General features: G+C 33.9%; 1 protein-coding gene across 4 annotated transcripts in view; it reads right to left on the minus strand.

The window, feature by feature from the left end:
- The window catches only part of LOC105433193 (atrial natriuretic peptide receptor 1), a 79,634-nt gene that overhangs the window by 41,479 nt on the left and 18,320 nt on the right, over positions 1-19,835 (minus strand). For all 4 annotated transcript variants that reach the window (XM_089071066.1, XM_089071011.1, XM_089071123.1 and 1 more), the window contains 5 exons: positions 12,691-13,086; positions 5,592-5,706; positions 2,005-2,348; positions 641-732; positions 235-373 (listed from right to left, as the gene is read on the minus strand). In XM_089071066.1, coding sequence (XP_088927192.1) covers positions 235-373; positions 641-732; positions 2,005-2,348; positions 5,592-5,706; positions 12,691-13,086 — 1,086 coding nt within the window. The remainder of the gene's footprint in view (positions 1-234; positions 374-640; positions 733-2,004; positions 2,349-5,591; positions 5,707-12,690; positions 13,087-19,835) is intronic.

The following is a 19,835-nucleotide window of genomic DNA, read 5'->3' on the forward strand; positions in this document are numbered from 1 at the left end:
GAGAGAGAGAGAGAGAGAGAGAGGCAAAATGGCTTTGTATTAGAAAAGATTGCAAAGAATTACATGAATGCAATTACAAAAAAGAAAATTCTTCTGCGATCGTTTTACTTGAATATCAGAAATTTCTAGTAACCAATAATTTTTATTCTTCGCTAGATGTGATGGCAGCTTTCAGTTATTTATATATTTATAGATTGAATTATACTTATAAATTAAAAAGCATTACCCACTCACAATTATCGGGGCATAATGACCCGTCGAATCCACAAGTAGGCGTATCCGGGGGTGGTTCTAAACGACCGCCAGCCCAGTGAATTTGCTTTCCAGGAATATATTCCAATGTTTTATTTGCGCCATAATAATTAGCCACAATCTATGAGAAATTATTGTATAAATAATATTAAAACCGTGTGGTGTGATTAAATAAGTACGGAAATGTGATTTGAGTAAAATGACACGCAGAAATTAGAAATAATTACTGTCAGTACTCGATCTTATACTCAATCTTAACTTGATATATTAAATTTGTTATCGTTATACAATATCATAAATTAAAATATTTTAGTTGTGAGATATTAGGTAACATTGTATATTTTACAATTAGACATAGAATATTTACAAATTTTCGAAAGTGTCTTACTTCAAATCTGGACGTTTCCGGGTCCATGTCCAGCAGAGAATAATCTGCAATTCTATCGCCATTTTCATCAATGTTTACGTCACCGGTTATTCCTGGAATTGGTCATACGTAAAAATAAAATGAAATTGCATATTTATGATTATTCTCTCGGTGGGATTTAATCAAAGTTTGACATTATAACACGTGATAGGCAATTTGGGAAATTATTAAAAGCTTCATTTCTGCCTGGTAAAATCTCGCGTAGGCGATTGCAATTTCAGATAATCGATAACAAACACAATGTTCTGTAAGATTACATATAGGAGGAGGAATACGTAGCGAAACAAGAATATAGGTTATATTAAAAGACAAAGCAAAATGACAATCTTTTGCATTCCATCCGATGCTGGGTATGTCAGTTTTAAAATTCTTGTGGAAAAATCAAGGATCGACAATTGAGGCGAAACTTGAGCGTATATAAGAGAATAAAAGGCAGTCATATCTCAAAGATTTTTGCTTGAATAATAAAGTCAAAGTGAAGAGATATTGTTTGCATTCTTATATTGCGAGGTAAAATAATATAAAGCCAAATCGACAAATGTTTTAGTAATATCATTTATTTACATGCAAAAACATTTTCAAAGAAAGGACTCGCTTTCTGAAGAATTTATCCTATCTTAAAAAAGATATGTTACTTGTATCAAAGTTTCCTTTTCCGTGCTACTTCTCTCGCTTGGCACGGGTTTATTTCGAATTATAACTATGAAAATCATGTGCTTTGGTGACTTGTCAAATTGTCAATAGCTTGCAAATGTCAAGCAAATTGATAGTTTAATGAAAATAATTATATGTATGTACACATTCTGCATATATATATATATATGTATACGTATATATGCACATACACATGCACGTATGTAAATTGATTGGATTACTTATAGAAGTTGGAAAACCATAGCTGTGTCAATGACAGATCTTTGTGAGTGACAATTCATCGGCAATGATCAATTAGTTGGTTATTTTGATCAAAATATTTCTGATTAACAACAATATATTTAACTATTATGCATCTGATGAAATCATTGGTCCCTTTTCAACATCAATTCTCATACTACAGCTTTACTCGACCAAGCAAACAGTGCGATTACAAGCAATAATCCATCGGTACGACGAAAGCTGATGCTAAATAAGTACTGTCGATAATACGTAACACGATTTTTCACCGTTAAAAAGAAGACGTCTTTGTAAACTGTTAGAAAACTTCGCGACCCGTTCACGACCAACTACTTATCCAATGTCATTTTCGTTAAAGCGTTCGATTGACTGACACAAGTGACTTTTGCTATAAATATAAGCAACGATAAACGAGAGAAGCTGAAACTTACCCTTGAAACTCTTTCCCCACATTCTCCGGGTCAGATTACCGCCGTCTAGGTTGACCTCACCCGGCAAACCCGGTTTCTCCGGCAAACTCTCTTTAAGGGCGAGGGCGTAAAGCAGAACAGCGTCGTAAAACGCTGTCACGAAGGTGGAAACAGAGCTGTTACCGAAGATGAAGTTGTATTTGCTTTGAGCCAAGGTTTTAACTTCGCGCGAAAAATTCAGGTACTCTAGATTGTCCGGAGTGCGAGCTGTCACCGTTAATAGGGCCTGATAAGCCTTTCGGGCCTTCTCGTTTCTCTCGTCGGTATCGCCCTCGACTTTCCATGGCTCTTTGGAATCATTGTCGCTAGAACATATTTCGTTTATTTGATATTTCGCAATAATAAATTCTATAAATATGGGTCGTCGTTACAAGACTAAAATATTCATGCGTATTTATATGCTTTAGAAAAAAATATTTTACCCATTTTATTTTATAGAATTATTTAGAATTATTTAGAACGTTTTATTCAACATTACTTTGGCGTTATTAAAGTCGATATGATGTTATATAAGTAAAAGCAGTTTGCAATATAAATTTGAAAAAGTGGTTATATTATAGCATGTATGTAAAAAATATAATATTAGTATAACAAATTTAATCCCAGATGTAAAGTTAAAACTGTTTTTAACTTTTTAACTTTTAACTTTTTAACTTTTTATTATCTCTAAACCTTCTTTCGTTTGAGTTTATAAAGTTTCTTATGTATGTTATAAAACATTTGACGTTTTTCAATTATATATATTCAGTTTTCTCGAAAATCATTCCCGGAATCATGGATGTTAAAACGGCACGTTAAATATGACCCAATTAATTTATGTTTTGGTGAAACATCAATTATTTAACTGCATCGTGACTAAGCAGCTTTTCGCCTTCGTATCGTTACCAGAGATCATAACTTTCATTTTATGGTGCTCGATCGTTATGTTATAATTGGAACATATAAAAGCCACAAACGTGTACTATACATAACGCGTGTAACACTCGAATTACAAGGCGCGAAAATTCTCATGTAACCGTAATGTTCTGCGGGCAACGAAACGTTTTGCAGGGCGCGTGATTAAATAAAGTGATGTCGGAAAAAACACGACGTCACCGTGGGCGTTTGCATCGACGGCTTGCTCGTTTATTTTTTATTTCTGCGTTTTGCACGTCTCTCTTGAGCTTAAGGTGAGAAAATAAATCATAGGCATAGTTTGAAAGCAATCTCAAATTTCGCACCAGAAAGTTTTCTTCGCTCGGCATTCTGGAAATTCCACGATTTTCTAATCTACGAACAGGAACACGCCGGAGATGTTCGAGATTATATGAGAGAAAATCGCCGGATATGAAGATTCTCTGTCTAATGAACGTGAATTTAAAGGACGCGTGGCATTTTTTGACATTTGCAACGAACCGGCTATTAAAGGAAGGCTGTCGGATTAACTCTAACCGGAGAAACTGATGAATAAAAATTCCAATTACTGTTGAAGTCAACCCTAATTGTTGCTCAAACTACGGTCAGATCACCTTCATTCCGCGTTCGTTTTAAAACTCATATAAATCCTGTTAAACCAGATTTTCATCGTTTGCTTTAGGGAAAAAAAATTAGGAGACCGCGATCCCACTAAATTCGTGCGAAAATTTTCGCTTATCGATTATTTTCCCTTCTGAAAGAGGTTTATTCTATCGTTATTGACGGAATGATGAATAGTTTTATTAGAGATTACAATAGATTAACGGTTGTGTCCACTTTGACTCGACTATAATCTAAATGAATGGGCTGCGGTTTGAGGTTTCCGATACGACGGATTGAATTCCACTCGACCCGAAATCACGCGATATCCTTTATTAACGAGAGCCACAGGGAAACAAAGAATGAAGCGATGGGAATACCGAATACAATAGTTTTGTTTCCCAGAAACAGATACTTCTCTATGACGTAACAGGGGGATTATAACGCGCAATTTATATCATATTTTTTTCTACTTTCCAATTTCGATCGGAAATTGACAAGGTATCGCTATCGCCCGAATAAGATTACGAAATGAACAAACATGTTTGCGTTGCAAAGATTTTCACGCGATCGTAAGTTCCTTACGATCGCGAAGAATCACTACGTGCTACGTTACGTTTACGATGTTTCGGAATTAGCAATTTTCTGCAAGTTTCTTTTTCAAGGCCTCGTTAAACAACGCGACCGTACGACCTGTTCTTTGAACAAACGGGAAATTTAACGCTGTCTGACACGCTTACACTCATCGGTCAAATTTCTCTCTAATATTTAAGGGATGTCTTTTCGCTTACAAAGTCGACGGGTATACAGCTCGACTACTTTAAAAGTAGTTGAAAGAACAGATCGGATCGATGAGTCGCATGTCAGGCAGTCTCTTTGTGAATGTGAGCGCAGTATACGGCATTAATACTCTCAATCGTGTAGGTAAACGTACGTTCTCTAAGCAAACTGCTTCGCAATCACGCCACGTTGACTACGTCAACGATGTGGCAAGGAATAAATTATTTAAATAGACTCTAAAACTTAACTTCCGATAGTATAAAACATCTTTTAGCAGGCGAACGAGCAAAGTAAATACAATTCCCTTATCCTAACCATATTACGTTCTAAACTAATATTGATATATTGTTCTAAACAATTGTAGAAGTTGTTATTTATTTAAGCGTAATAATTAATCGCTTGCTGAAAATAAATTAAATAGCATGGAAGATTTATTAGGTTTATACATAAATTTTCATAGAGAAACTCGCACGTACTTGGTTTATAAATAAGGAATAATCTTTTCTCTATGTGTAGATAACAAACACATATTATATTTCAATCATCGTCAGATTTCATTTTAATCTTTTCTCATTTCATCGTCCTGTCTTCATGGTTACATGGTAAGAGACAGTGCTTTGTGTTTCATGCCAATTTTCCTTCTTTATGACCGTGTATGTACCGGGCACGACTTCACATTCTTTTCAATTATAAAACAGCTTTAGTGTTCGAGTCGTGTGCTATTGTACAAGCACCCTACTGTTTATGCCCTAGTTTTTTGACGTGCGACTCGTGTTCTTGCGGATTTCGTGCGTTATAAGCATGATTTATGGCACATGATATCTCAAATAATATTTCATGACTACACAGTTATTAATATAATAAGCAACAATATAATAAGCAACATTTTTAATATTTTAAATGAGATTTTTTGCGAGTCAAAAAGAGAAAAATTAAAAAAGGAAACAAATGGTACGTAGAAAAGTTTCTATAATTAAATTTCTATAATAAAATGCGTCTATGTGCTTATTTATAATTAATTTTATTCTTTCAAATAAGCATGAATTTTTTCTTCTCTATCTTTCTCTATCTTGTGCGTGTATTGTAAAATATACGAAAACTATCTTACCCGTTCCATTTTATTTGAATGCTTATATGATATATTACATTTGCCTATTCGCTCGCATGTTTATTACTTTTCACTCCGTATGAAGCTTTCGCAATAACGCGCTACGTACAAAAAATAACACACGCAATTACTCTTGATGGTAAAATTGCAAGTTTACTCCACTTACCTGGAAGAGAGCTCTATGGAGAAGAACACGTACTCCCCTGAATCCACCATCCCCAGTTCTTCGGCAGCCAGCAATATTTCCCGAATAGTCGTTGAATTAGCGCACATCACCACGACTAAAATAGAGAGAAAAAAAAATGATTTCTTGGTAGATACGTTGAAACCTATATAAATATTACCGCAGTCGAACCACTTTGCGATATGCGTTCGATCACTTACATTTCCACTCTTCGCCGCATACGAATGTGACGTAGTGTGTATCCACTTAATTTTATCTGAAGATACACAGGCCCACGCCATGTTCGCATATTCGCAAGAGTATTTTTTTTTTACAAATGATTGATGCAACTATACTAGAATAAATGATCAATCAAAACATATTTTTGTATCTTTGAGAGTAATTAAGTTAATGTCTTTATAACTTCTTATTTAATGTAAAAAGTATATAACGATAGGGTTTATTTCTAAGCAGATGTAACTCTTATATCTAAAAAAGATTACATGTTTATGAGGAATTTTATAATTTTTTGTAATGCATAATATTCATTTTTCAAATATAAATTAAAAACAGTTAACAGAAAAATGAGCTTTTTATATATAATTTTTATGTAATTAATTTAATTATATAATCATCGAAATTAATATAGATATAACGGTCATTTGCTAGGAGTTACAGTTTACGAGTGATTATCCACTGATGCACTTGTACAGAGAGAGTCAGAAGAATTTAAAAATTTCATGACATTAAAGCATTACTGCAACAATATTTTAGCAACCAATTTGAGTGTTCTAATTACTTTGATGGTTCAACAAAATTAATTTTTAATCTGTATTTAGCGGAATTTTATGCGCTTTAGCAAAACCATTCTTTTCGTACATATCTCATCAAATTCCGTATATTACAAAACACGCTGTCTGAGAACAGAAAGATAACAAACAATACTGTCTGTAAGGCTTAAGTCTAGCGATCTATAATCGTTGTCATATATTGTGCTTCGACATCTTTATCCCAGCTCAACTTGGCTTAAGCTCAACGGGTTCAACGCGAAATTCAGGGAAATGTATACCGAGAGAAACGGGGGAATTTTGATTATCATTTCTTTTTAAAGTAAAATATATACTGTAATATACAGTATAGATTTTGTAATCACTTCTGTATTGATGTTTAACACTCAAATATTCTCTATTTCTTTCACGCAAATCTTCTCCGTGAAGACACGTATCTTCTTGTCAAATTGAATTTCATATGTGCTTAAGATATCGCGGATAGATGAATGTTCTCCGTGTTATATCGAAAAATATAAAATCCGGCACAAATCTAGAAAATCTTATGATTACTGTCGAAATTCTTCAGACATTCCCTCCACATGTCGACAAAGAACGTGTAAAGTTATTCAGAATTTCATAAACTGGGAAAATTGCTCATGAGGAGAAAATTTCTATTAAAAATATGCAAATTTTGTTAAAAGGGTAGCTGGAAAGCTTAACATCAGTACGATTTTCACTTCTGTAATTAATTTTGTTTTTGTCATAAAATTAGAGAAATAATACTTAAAGATATTACACAAATCGATTCTGCGAATATATGAATCAGAAATAATTGCGATGTTCTTTTGTTTTGCCCTTTCAGAGAATACTTTTACGCCCCACAAAAAATCTAAATAAAATCTACGCTCAGGTTTATCTTCATCATCCATTTTATTGACCATTTGAATTTTTCGAAGAGAGAAAACGACTCAGTTATGACATTCTCAAGAATTGACTTACTTATATAAATGTCTAGTATTTTAGAAAACTGTTCGCAAAATTGTTATGTGATTCGCAATACTATAAAGTTATATGTTGTACATATGTGTTTGTGTTTATATATATTTTTGAGTGTACCACGAAAAGATTGTTTTGCTAGTAAAAGCTGTCCTTACTAAAAATATTATATATACAGTTATGTATTATAAAAAACAATAATATTCATTTTTTTCTTATAATTTCAAGCAACAGAATAAAATATATATTGTGGGGATAAATTTTAACTTATTCTAATATTTTATGTATTTTAAATATTTGCGACAAACAACATGTCTGAGAATTATTGGAAAACTGATAAATGGATTATAAAATCATTTCGCAGATGTCTTGATCCTCACGAGACACAAAATGCGCTTTTACAAAATAGTTCGCGGCGGCTCGTAACATTGCACCGCAATGTGCCAACCTAGATATAAACGTTTATCCAAGCAAAGTCATAATACCGCTTTTATGACAAGTTAAATATGCGCCATTAATCGGTGCAATTCTCGCATACGTCTCTAAAATTAAATCAGGATACAATTCGGGACATGGAAATCCTGAGAGATAAAGACTGAGGGACTCCATAAAATTTATTATTTTATTAATGCGTTAAATTTGCAGGAATAATTTCCTTTAATTCGAATATTTATCATGTTTAAGCAATATTTAAAAATATTATAAATATAATTTGTTGGAAGAAAATAATTGCCGCAAATTTTAACGTAATTCGAAAGCTTGATTGTAAAAATACGAAAAGATCGTTTTGTTTTAATTCCATTTGATTGAAATATTTTGTCAACAACTAATTTATCGATGAAATTCCTTCATTTTATCCAAATATAATTTTATCGTCAAATATAATTTCGTGCGTGTCATTTATTCGCATATCTTGTGCGAATCAACGTTATAGAACGTCGCATTTTGTATTAAGACATTATTCTCGAAACAAAGCGAGCGAATAGAACATATTGTCTCGTAACGCGAAGATGCAGTAAGACGCGAAACGACGTCATCGTTGCGTTATTACAGGTCGATTCTACTCGGTTTCTCATTAGAGACAGCTCTTCGTTTAACGCCGCCGTAGCTTCCGCCGATGACGACGACTAACAAGAGTCACGCGATACAAAGGAGTAAAGTTCTCTCCATTATCCTGTGAGCACAGGTATTTCGTCGACGTAAAGACGTCGATGTCGGTTGGAGCTTACACGCTCTAGCCATATTTCTTCACTCCGACGTGACGTTTAAGACGGTTCGATTAGCCGGAAATATGGTTACGAGAGAACGCACTAAAGTGGAATACGTCAAACTACGGTAGATTGGCCTAAGATGGCAACGAATGACAATAGAAAGCTCTAATGTAATATCTAATGTCTCTCGATAAGGTATATACAAATATTGCAAATGGAATTATACTAAATTATTCTGGTGAATATTGATGATAGTGTGACATTCTGCGGCGCATTCTCTCTTATTCGCATATTCAGATTTTTCATGCAGATTAATTCTGGAGAATTTTATTTTTTGTTGCATAATAATCGAAGGTTGACTTTATGAATTGCCAATATTTTCTCGAGTTCGGATAATTTTTCCAAAATTCTTCCATAATTGGAAATTTCAAAATTATAACACAATTCCAGACATTTAATATTATTATATAAAATCTTATATATTTAGTGTAGTGTTTTTTTTTTTCAGAATTTTGGTAAATCATGAGATACGTTAGTCTCGTTTTTTATAGAAATTAATTGCAATACTGTAAAAAGTATCTTTTAAACGACTGAAAGCATAAGGAAGGCACTTTCTTTTCCCGTTAGATCTTCGAGATCTAGGCAGGCAAATTTAATTAGGTAAAGGACATTATCCGGTACAAGGTGAGGAAATTTGATTAAACAATTGTTGAATAAAGTCGCGATAAAAATCAATTTCAAAGTTGTATACACGATGCGTCGAAAATAACGTGATGAACGATCGGTTCGACCTATTGAAAGCGTGATGCTTTACATCGATTGAGAATCTGAACGGCAGTAAAAAGCAGTCGAGGCGTAAAACGAAAAGGCGAGCCGGGCTCGGATCAGCCGCCGATGCGAGTAAAATGGGTGGATCGATGTTACATTGCACGTCTGTATACCGGGAATAGCCTCATTATCACATAGATCGAATCTTCTTACTTCTCTTTTATAGCTCGTCTTTCGCCTTCGTCTATTCGTAGACACGCGGTACCCAAGACAGCCGTTCGAATAGACTTAAACTCGTCATGTAATTTTGTTTCTCGACACGATAACGTGATAATACTGACAACAGACACTTGCTTCGCATCCCTTTTGAGAAAATTGAATAATTATAATCGGAAGTTTAAAATCATAATGTTTTGGATAATGTTTCGACATCGGAATATTGGACATTGTTATATCTTATATTATTAATATAATTTTTTAAAGAATTTTTTTACTAATATATTATAAATGTCAAAAGAAGAGGAAGATGTAAAATATGACGTAAATTGTAATTTTTTAATCATAAAGGAGATAAAAAAATAAGATCATTTTATGTTAATGTAATTAACATCTGTTGATGATTAATACAATTTAATGTAAATATTAAGAGAGAAAAATAGAATTGCCATGGAATATTTTTGATATCTTATGTCATATGTTATTACTAGCCACGTGTAATATTTCATAATAATAAAAAAGTCTTAATTTATTAATAATTTAATAATACTAAATAATTTATTAATGCTCTAATCAATACTAATTTATTAATATTTTAAACATAAAATAATTTAAAATATTTTAAAGATAGATAAATGAATCAAACATGCAAAAACATTGTATATTCATATACACGATTACGATTTGTTTACACAAAACGTTTGATAAATATCCTATCGCGATATTGATAACGCATACAACGTGAAATAAATATTTTTATCCTACGATAAGCAGAAATGTATCTTGTACGAATAACGCTGAGACTAAACATTTGTTTTGCACAATACGTCGAGATTAATATTTAATCTACACTAAGCAGATATTCTGTTATCGGATCATCCTATTGTTTCGGATATTATTTTTAACATTTTTGAGAATTCGATAACAACGCGAAACTGAATCATCGCTTTTTTCACGAAACGGATAATTACAAAAATTCAATAAGAATTTAAATCATTTCTTTTTCTTTTTGGTAAATGCATCGGAACTTTAAGAATTTCAATCGATCGACGATTTATGGCATTCGCTAGTAATTCAGCGTAGATTAGTGACGAGATGCAATGCGCCACGTTCTTGACTTAATGTCAACTTCTCGGAAATTGGAAATTGGTGTTGGCATCTCGACAGGTTACGAATTCCAAGAGATTATCGTACTTGGACATGGCTGTTAGGGACGACAATGTAGTAATTTGACGGCGCTGCATATCTAATAATTAAATATTGATAATTTATTTGATAATTTAGAAAGAATTTATAGAAAATATAAAACAACATTTTAAATATATAATTTTTTCTTCACTTCATTAGTGTTTTTTATTTTTATTTTCAAAGATCTATTCTTTATACGCACGAGGAAAAATGGAAATTTTTTTAATTTAGTTCCCTTAACAAGCTATTTCTTTTACATGCTCTTTATAAAATATCCTCGATCGTGAAAAAGGAAATAATCTCCTTCAATTTTATATTACAATTGATAAATTCAAAATATTATTCAGTAATTAGGTCAAAAAGATTTGCTTCATCATTTTGGAAATTGTAAATGTAAATTGTAAAAAATACAACGGATATACGGATAGCATCAAATCGAAGAGACGAAACTCTCTGCAGCTTGTTTCACTCCTATTGAGGATAAGTCTACCGTAAACTCTTTGTAACGCGATTTAACGATTTGAACACGTCGGGAGCGATGAGGAATGAGTGTGAAGGAATTTCCAAGATATAGCTTTACTTGTAGGAATCGAAAAAAATAGGAATAGAAAACCTGCAATGCAATATCGTGAGAGAGAATTGCTCGCGAAATATGACATTTCGATAAATGAGATTTATGACACAACTCGATCATCGCAACATCGCGCCTGGATATATTAAATTAATTGATTACGTGTGGGAAAACTCGTCATTTGATTACATGTATCTAATTTTCAATAGCAATCAATTATTTGTAAAATAATTAATTAATTATATACTAATCGCAAATACGCGCGCGTTGTTATTCAGAAGCGGTATCGATGGAAGTTTCTTGGAATGCCGATTGCGCGTCGTCTACAGGATGAAGTTGTTATAATAGAAATTTGTTTAATGTTGGAATAATGCGTGTAAACTTGGTTGACGAGTTTGAAGTGTTAAACGCGATCAATGAGTAATAGCGCAAGCAGCGCACTTGTAGAGGCAAACTTCGTAAACGATATCAATTAAATGACGGTGTCGAAGTTCACCGTTTGTGGACTATCAAACCCGGCTTCACAACGCGTTGTCCTTTAGCGGTGTTAAACGCTAAACATTACACGCTACGACGACTTCTATAAAAGCTGATTGATTTATGCAAAGTCTACACGAAGCAGAAAACAATACGTAACTACGTTAACTACGCGATGTAATTCCCGATGAATTAAATTCGTATATTGCAGAAAGTTTTTTAAATCAATAAAAGTTTTTTTATATAAATTACAAAATAATAATAGAAGAAAAGAATTGACGTGAAATATAATAAATTTTTTTTTAAAGAAAAATTAAATAAATAAAAATCCCGTTACACGTATAATAATTTTTAAATTTTTAAGAGAATTTATATGTAAAAATTTAACATGGATTTTTTTCCCTCTTTTACTATTCTATAATTAAAAAAAAAAAAAACATTTATTAATATTCTGAATCCTTTTTATCCTTTTTAATAAATATCTGTTTTACATACATACAGGTATGGTTGATACTCTAAATATATTTTTCACATGTACATTTTAATATTTTACGCATGCAGAAAGAGTTACATTTCTATTTTTGCAAATCAAAATATGCCACGAACCTTTATTTCCCGTCCAAAATAGATTGGTTATAATTTGTTGCGTGTTACGTGTGCGCATTTAATACCTACATAATAATACACACTCGTGTCTCTCATTTTCGGCAATTTCGAGTAAGAGCACATTATAAATATTTATAGAAAGTTTCCTGATACTTTCACTGACATTTGACATACTGATTCTCTTTTGAAAAATCAGAAGAATCCCGCGATCAAGAGGTTGTGTACGTACATAAATCAATGATTGGAGAAAAACGCGAAAAAACGCGATCGATTACGTCGTGATCATCGGGCAAACTTACTCCGTGCGGATTTCGTGACGAAGGTGAGCAAGTTCCTGTAATCCTCGGCGGTGGTTGCCTCCTGGTTGAAGCTCTTGTGCACCGGAGTTTGATTGAGCGCCGTGTATACAGCGCTCAACGTAAAGTGACACTCGGAATTACCCCTGCTGCTGGCCATCTCGTGATTATGGAACAGTAGACCAGCGACTTTCCATCCGAAACGCTGCAGGATATGTCTGAGCGCCTCGCCCACCAAACGATGAGATCCCATCATTCTGGTTAACGTCGGATAATGTTCGCCCTTGTGACGAAACGCCTCCGCCTGCGCACCCGCCGTCAACACGGGTATTCCCCATACACCCGCGTATCTGGCCACGGGCGCGATCACGTAATCGCACACGGGACCCAGGAAGGCATCTGATTCGAGAAGAAGATTCGGGGATTGATTCGTCGGGGATTGACTCTACGTTCAGTTTCGCTGAACGAAAATTATAGTCGGAAGGCCCATTGTTGGCGAAACGAGCTAGAGCTCGCCGTCTCGCTTCGAATCGAGATCATAATTTCAATTATTCCTTATGATTATATATCTTTCGGGTAAACGATCTGTCTTGTTTTGTGCAAAAGTATGTCATGCAAAATGTTACCGAAAAATGTTATTGTCGACAATTGTCTTCGATCGAGACAAGTAGCGATCATTTGTCAACTTCACGTTGTGGACACACGTGAAATTGTGATTTGTTTGTGCCGTATGTGGTTTTAAGTATGTAAAATCGAGTCCAATTTCGCGGCAGCAATGGTAGGAAACAAGGCAGAGACACGTGCGCGAAATAGATAACACGAATGCGAATTTATGAATTCGAATATTGACTACGCGTTATAATCCTATCACTGCCGCCCGTATGATCCGATACACTCGATAACAAGTATATTGTTTATCGAGGAAACTTCAGTTTGCAAGACGTAAACTCATGGACGTGGATTACACACGGTTGATTAATGTATCGATTGGTGGGCGCAATTAAATTAAGCTGGTACATTTCGTGTTCGCCCACGTGGCTTATTCGGAGGGTACACTTAGATCAGACCGCAACCGATTAGGGAAATGTCAATGTACATCCTCCACGGGGACATACCTTATTAATATTGAATAGTTTCGTCAAAGTTGATATGTGGCATAACATGTGCGATATTCCCGCAGAAAATTTATATCTGGAAAAATATTGAAATAAAAATATTATCCGCGCTGCACTCGGAACATTTCTCCGATGTTAAGGTTCACGATATGCCCGGATATACGTATATACGCTCTTATACACACATATACGATGCATTTTCCGGATGTACATGCAATTCTCGCCGACTGGGCGATATCGCGAATCCTGGCTGGTTGCCCAGGTAAAATTCAACACGTGCAATATGTACATGTATAAAGATAACAGAACGGCCGCTGTCTAATTAAATAATTAAATAAATCATTAATCTCCCTCTATTATGCAAGGAATATTTATTGTTCGTGAAATTGCAAGATCGAAAGCGAAATAAAATCTCAGTATTTTCCACCATAATCGCTCGTGGCAATTAATGGGAACGTATGCTCGTAGAGCCGTTCGTTCGAAAAGCAGGAAAATTCTTTTCAAATGCTAACTTTCTCTCATTTAGCTTGCAAAAGAGTACGGAAGATACGATCGACTGTGCGCTTTGCCTGTTGCCGAAATTAAAGTATTAGCTTTTTACGAGCAACAGGCCGTTCCACTCTGTGCTTGCTTTATTTACGCGAACTCGTTAAGTCGCGCGCGACCCGAAACACGCTAAATCCTCGATTCTCGATTCCCGCACGTTTACCCGCAAGCAATGCGCCTCTATGGAGTCGCGGTTCTAATTAGCAATCACGTGCGATATATAGCGTCGATACCAATTCCGCATAAAGGCAAACATTACCGCGGAATAATCGGCCCGAACGACACGCGGTCCGCGTATAAAACGCATTAATTCACACTGACGCCTACCGAATCGCCGCGGTGCGGCCCAATTTTAGGGCTTTCAATCTTCATCGATCGAAATACTGCGTAATACGATAATAACTGCGTCAGGTTACCTAGCGTCATTGTGGCTGCAAATTCCAGCGTAAAGCGGTTACGTCCGATTAACGCTGCATGCAACCCCCGATGTCGCTGCGGCCCTGCATGTGGTCGCTTTTATCCGACGAAACTATCAAAGTTGCCGTAGTAGTTTATGGCAACTATATATCCCGCGAAGATTCTCGTGGGAAATTTATAAGCCCCGCCATGTCATCTATGGATCATGCATCAACTCCCACGTACCTTTTTTAATACTCTGCTTTTCTATAGTGTCTTACTTAATTTTAATTTTCATACTCCCTTCGATAATCTTTAATCACGGTTACTTTAGATTTATTTATCTTAATTAGATTTTACGAAAAAGGATAATCTAATTAAAATTTTAATTTTGAGAAGATATTTTAGATTTAAACGTAAATAAGTGAAATTACGCGACGTCTAATGACAAAAATTGAGTTTCAGGATTAATAGGATTTAGATTTCTCAATCATAAGAAAAAGAAACGCGATGAACGATTGTTTGTTTCTCATTGAGCCTGAAAATTGATTTGAAGAGATATTGGACTTTATATGTTTTTTTGCTACGCATCAGCAATAGAGTGTGTGAAAGTGTATGAAAGGCGGACTATATAATACAGTCTATACGTGTGTCGTTTCATGCGAAGCGCACTTTTTAGAAACACATCCCGTTGAAACTTTCTTTTCATCGGACGAATAAAAACTCGTCCCGCGCGAGGCTCTAAAATGTGAGAGCGTGAAAACGTGACTCGTAAATTCGACTGAAAATTAAGCCGCGGATGACGAAGTGCATTCCCGACGGCGATGAGTTATTGCAGTTGCATGCCATATTTCGGCGTACCGCGATATTTTCGCCTAGAGATTATACAGATGCATAGTTTTGCACAAATAGACGAGAGTCCCGCGACGTGAACATGCGCTTAATACTACGATTATAGCTCGTACAGCGACTAAAACGAGAATTTTACAGGCATGATTTATTTATACCGAATAGGAATGGGGCGATAAACCCATGAATAATTCTAGAAATAGTGATCTTTAAAAACACGTGGATCTCGTAGCAAAGGATTAAGCGCGCGCGCGACGCAGCGATATGAACCAGTAAGAATAAGAATATTTATGTGAAACATAAAATCATATACGTGTTTGTGCTGAATTAGTTTGTGATATAAAAAATGTTTTTAGCTGCCATAAAAAAATGCATTAGAGCAGCAGAACTTTATACGTTGGGGATTTTGCTGGACTTTTACTTCAAGATAAAAAGAATATATGATTCATAGTTCTCTCGAGAGCTGATTCAGAATATTCCGAACTTCGCATAGACTAGATCGATTATAGGCAGACTTATCTCCCCTCGCAAGGCTTTTTTCGAACGTTGCCCTCGTCGAATGGAGCAACAAGTGTGTTGTATTATACACAAGGGTTGCCTACTCTCTAAGTGCGTAGATGTACCATTGGAGCGAATCCTCTGGGCGAGGAGTAGCGGAAAACCTGTTTCGCCTACGAAAGTCCGACCGGCTTTTGGGGTAAAGACTGTCACGTATTGGCTTAGTACGAAAACTCAATTTCATTATTATCCTTGCTGGACATCTACGTCATTTTTGTCGAGTAAACGATAATATTACTCGGATAACATCATCTCGAAATTACAAGCTACCGCATTGCGGTTGCAGAAATATTATTATATCCTTCTGCAATAGTATCGTAACGTAAAAAAATGTAGCTCTATAAAAATTTCACTCGTGATATTTGCGCGATTCTAGATTAGCGCATTGATAATCGTTTTATCGTCGTTATGAAAATGTCATGCTAAAGATAAAATTTCATTTAATTCTTAATATATTTATATATCATTATTTTATTGTAGCTAGATAGGAAGATATATATATATATGCTTTGTTATGTTTTCTATACCTTTAATGGTTAATTGGTAATTTTGTGTATTGCGTATATAAATATAAATATAAATATATATATTAATATATCGAAATATAGGATTCATGATGAAAAAAGAAACAAATAAAAATTATACTCTTAAAATACACTTATCCTTTATTTTTTAAAACTGAAAAGATTTTGAGAATTATTATCGCATTTTCGAATATCTTGAATTAAATCCCATAATTAATAAAAGATCTCTTTCATAATTCTCAGTAATAATTATGCACTCGCGTAATATTACCTATTCAAGCTGCTTTCTAAAGCGCGGATATGAATTCATGTTTCTTGTAAACCATATTATATAATATTATAAAATAATATCGAATATTGAAAAAGTACAACCCATTTTTGTTAAAAAAATATTTGCGAACGCGAGAGGAAACTGATTATCTACAAACACAACTAAAAATAAGACGCAAATAATCATAAGTTTCTTGTTGCATTGGTACACAAGAAAATAAAAAAAATTTCTAATTTTACAGACCAAGCAACTTTCTTTTCTTACTTTTATTTAAAAAAACATATACTTTTTTCTTTATATATTTAAGTACGGTAAACAAAAATGCAACACGTAACTCTCGCTTTTTCAAATGAAAGCAGTCAAAAGAGAACGAAACGCAAAGTTCTTGCGGTGAATAGTAAACGCTGGAAGAACGCGCAACGAGAGCGCGTCTCATTAAAAAACTAAACTGCATCTCTCATGGTTGTCTCGTTTCAATTCGCGATGTTTCTTCGTCCTCGATGAGCGCGATAGCAAGAAAAATACATCTGCGGTGCTGCATCCCATTCAGTTATTATACGGTCCACCGTAATCGCGGTAGAATAAGATCACAAGTGTGTTTACTTTCAAAACAAGCTGTAAAGTTACATGTTATATTTTTACGATACTCGGTTTTTCTTTAGAAACTGCACTTTTGCATCTCTATTTTTATAATATTCAAAAGTGACAAGGAGGAACGGATATATATATATATATATATATATATATATACGAGTAGAATTGTGCGACGTATCCCCGATCACATTGAAAATGAAATTAGTGTGAAAGTTTTCGTAATCCTATGTGCACGGAAAACTTCGACAGATGCGGGAAGAAGCTCTATCGCATTCGATTAGAGTCTCGAGGAATGAATAGGTCAGAAAAGAGAACTTCTCTCATTTTTTGTATTCAAGACAGAGAGAGAAAGAGAGAGAGAGAGAGAGAGAGAGAGAGAGAGAGAGAAACTACAAACTAATCCATTCATTTCATACGTTATGAGAAAATTGAGTTTAAAACAATAAAATCGCGCAATTCAGTTTTTATTAATTGAACGTTTTTATTAATTGGATCTTCTCTATTAAAAAGAAAGAGAGAAAATATTTTACACCTTTTCAAAGACCTTCGTGGAAAATGCGAAAAGAAATGAAAATATATCGGGGAAATATATAAATATATAAATGGAAACGTATTTAATAAACCAACCAACTGTCTATATCAACTGTCTTCCATAATAATTTTTATTGAACAAAGAAATGCAGAATTCTGAGACGTAAAAAATTCTGTCTCATTTTCATTAACTATAGACTTTTATATTCGCCGATGGAAATGAATGTGCATGTAACATACATACATGATATATTCACCGAAAAAGGATAAAAGATATCTACGTAATATATTCGGTAATGCGTCTATTATCAACCACCATGTATAGCTTTATTTCTGAGGTATATTTATGGTGGATCACATATCTTTTGAACCAATAAAAATATTTACCTTCCTATTTCATAGATGGACGTCAACAGGAAGCAAATCTCGCTCCGATTAATGCGAGTCTGCATTCGTAGACAAATCTGTTACTTTCAGGCTCTTGCGAAAATAGCGATCGTTATTTTTGCATAACAACAAATGTGTATATATTATTTAAAATTACAAATATTTTGTGCTCTTTTTTGCAGAAACGAATCTCTGATACATACACTTGTCATGAATATGCAACATTTAGTATTACATGTATAAGAACAAAGAACATAATATAAAACATGCAATACTATTTTTTTGTCGCATCTCAATATCTTATAAAAGATTTATAAGAATGATGTATAATATTACTGAATGTTTTTCGATTACGACTGAATTTTATATTTAGTTTGAAAAATGATAAATTGTATATGTTTAATATAAGAATGCTACAAGTAATATTTTAAATTAAAGAAGTTTTTGGAAATAAAAAAGATACATTTAAATAAAATAAAACAGTAAAGTTTCCTATATAATATTACTTTCAATACAATTGTGGTAACTTTATTTCAAATTAAAATATTTCCAAGCTTGTGGAAAAAAATAATAATGATAAATAGAACGATGCACTCTAGTTAAATACAAAAATTCTGTATAGAATATTTTATTTCTGCGTATCGGATGGATTCTTGAAACTTATGTGATCACGAATAATAACGACAATGTAAAACGCAGCTCGTTGAAAGAAATTTCCGGTATAAAAGAACTTCGAGCCCGCTTGTCATATGCATCGCGACGTCAGGATGTTGTTTGTGTAATGCAGAAATAAAATAGACATATCTTGGCTACGAAACACGTATATGTTGGCATATGTAGCCAGACACTGTTATTCAATTGCTTGCTTTAAACTCATCTACTTTCATCGATGCGACCTACATACGTATACTACTCGAACTTGCATTATGGAGGAAATCGCGCTCATCTTTAAATTCAATGAAAAATGAGATGTACTTTACAAATAGAAAATAAGTGCATTCAACGGAAAAATTCATTCTTTGGAGTTTGTAGAATTATTATCGTTGCCATTTTCCTTCGATTTGCCACCTGTAAATGGTGTTTTATCTTTTTTTCTTCTTTTGAGCTCACGCTCTATAATAACAATATCTAGACTTAGTCTGTACTTTATGAAATTTAAAATGTCTTTTATAGATACATACAAATAATATTTTATTGATATGTTGAATGCTGCCATCGTCAGAAGATTTAAGATTAATTATTTATAAATGCCGTAAAATAATTCCTGATACTTTTAACTGCAGAAGAATTTACAAAACAAGATGAAGATGCAAATTGTAAGCATCTGATGATTAATAAAAAGTGCAAGATATATATTATTTAGTAAAAAAAAAAATA

Source organism: Pogonomyrmex barbatus, unplaced genomic scaffold (assembly GCF_055798465.1).
Source record: "Pogonomyrmex barbatus isolate J1 unplaced genomic scaffold, ASM5579846v1 scaffold1, whole genome shotgun sequence".
NCBI classification, from domain to species: Eukaryota; Metazoa; Arthropoda; class Insecta; order Hymenoptera; family Formicidae; genus Pogonomyrmex; species Pogonomyrmex barbatus.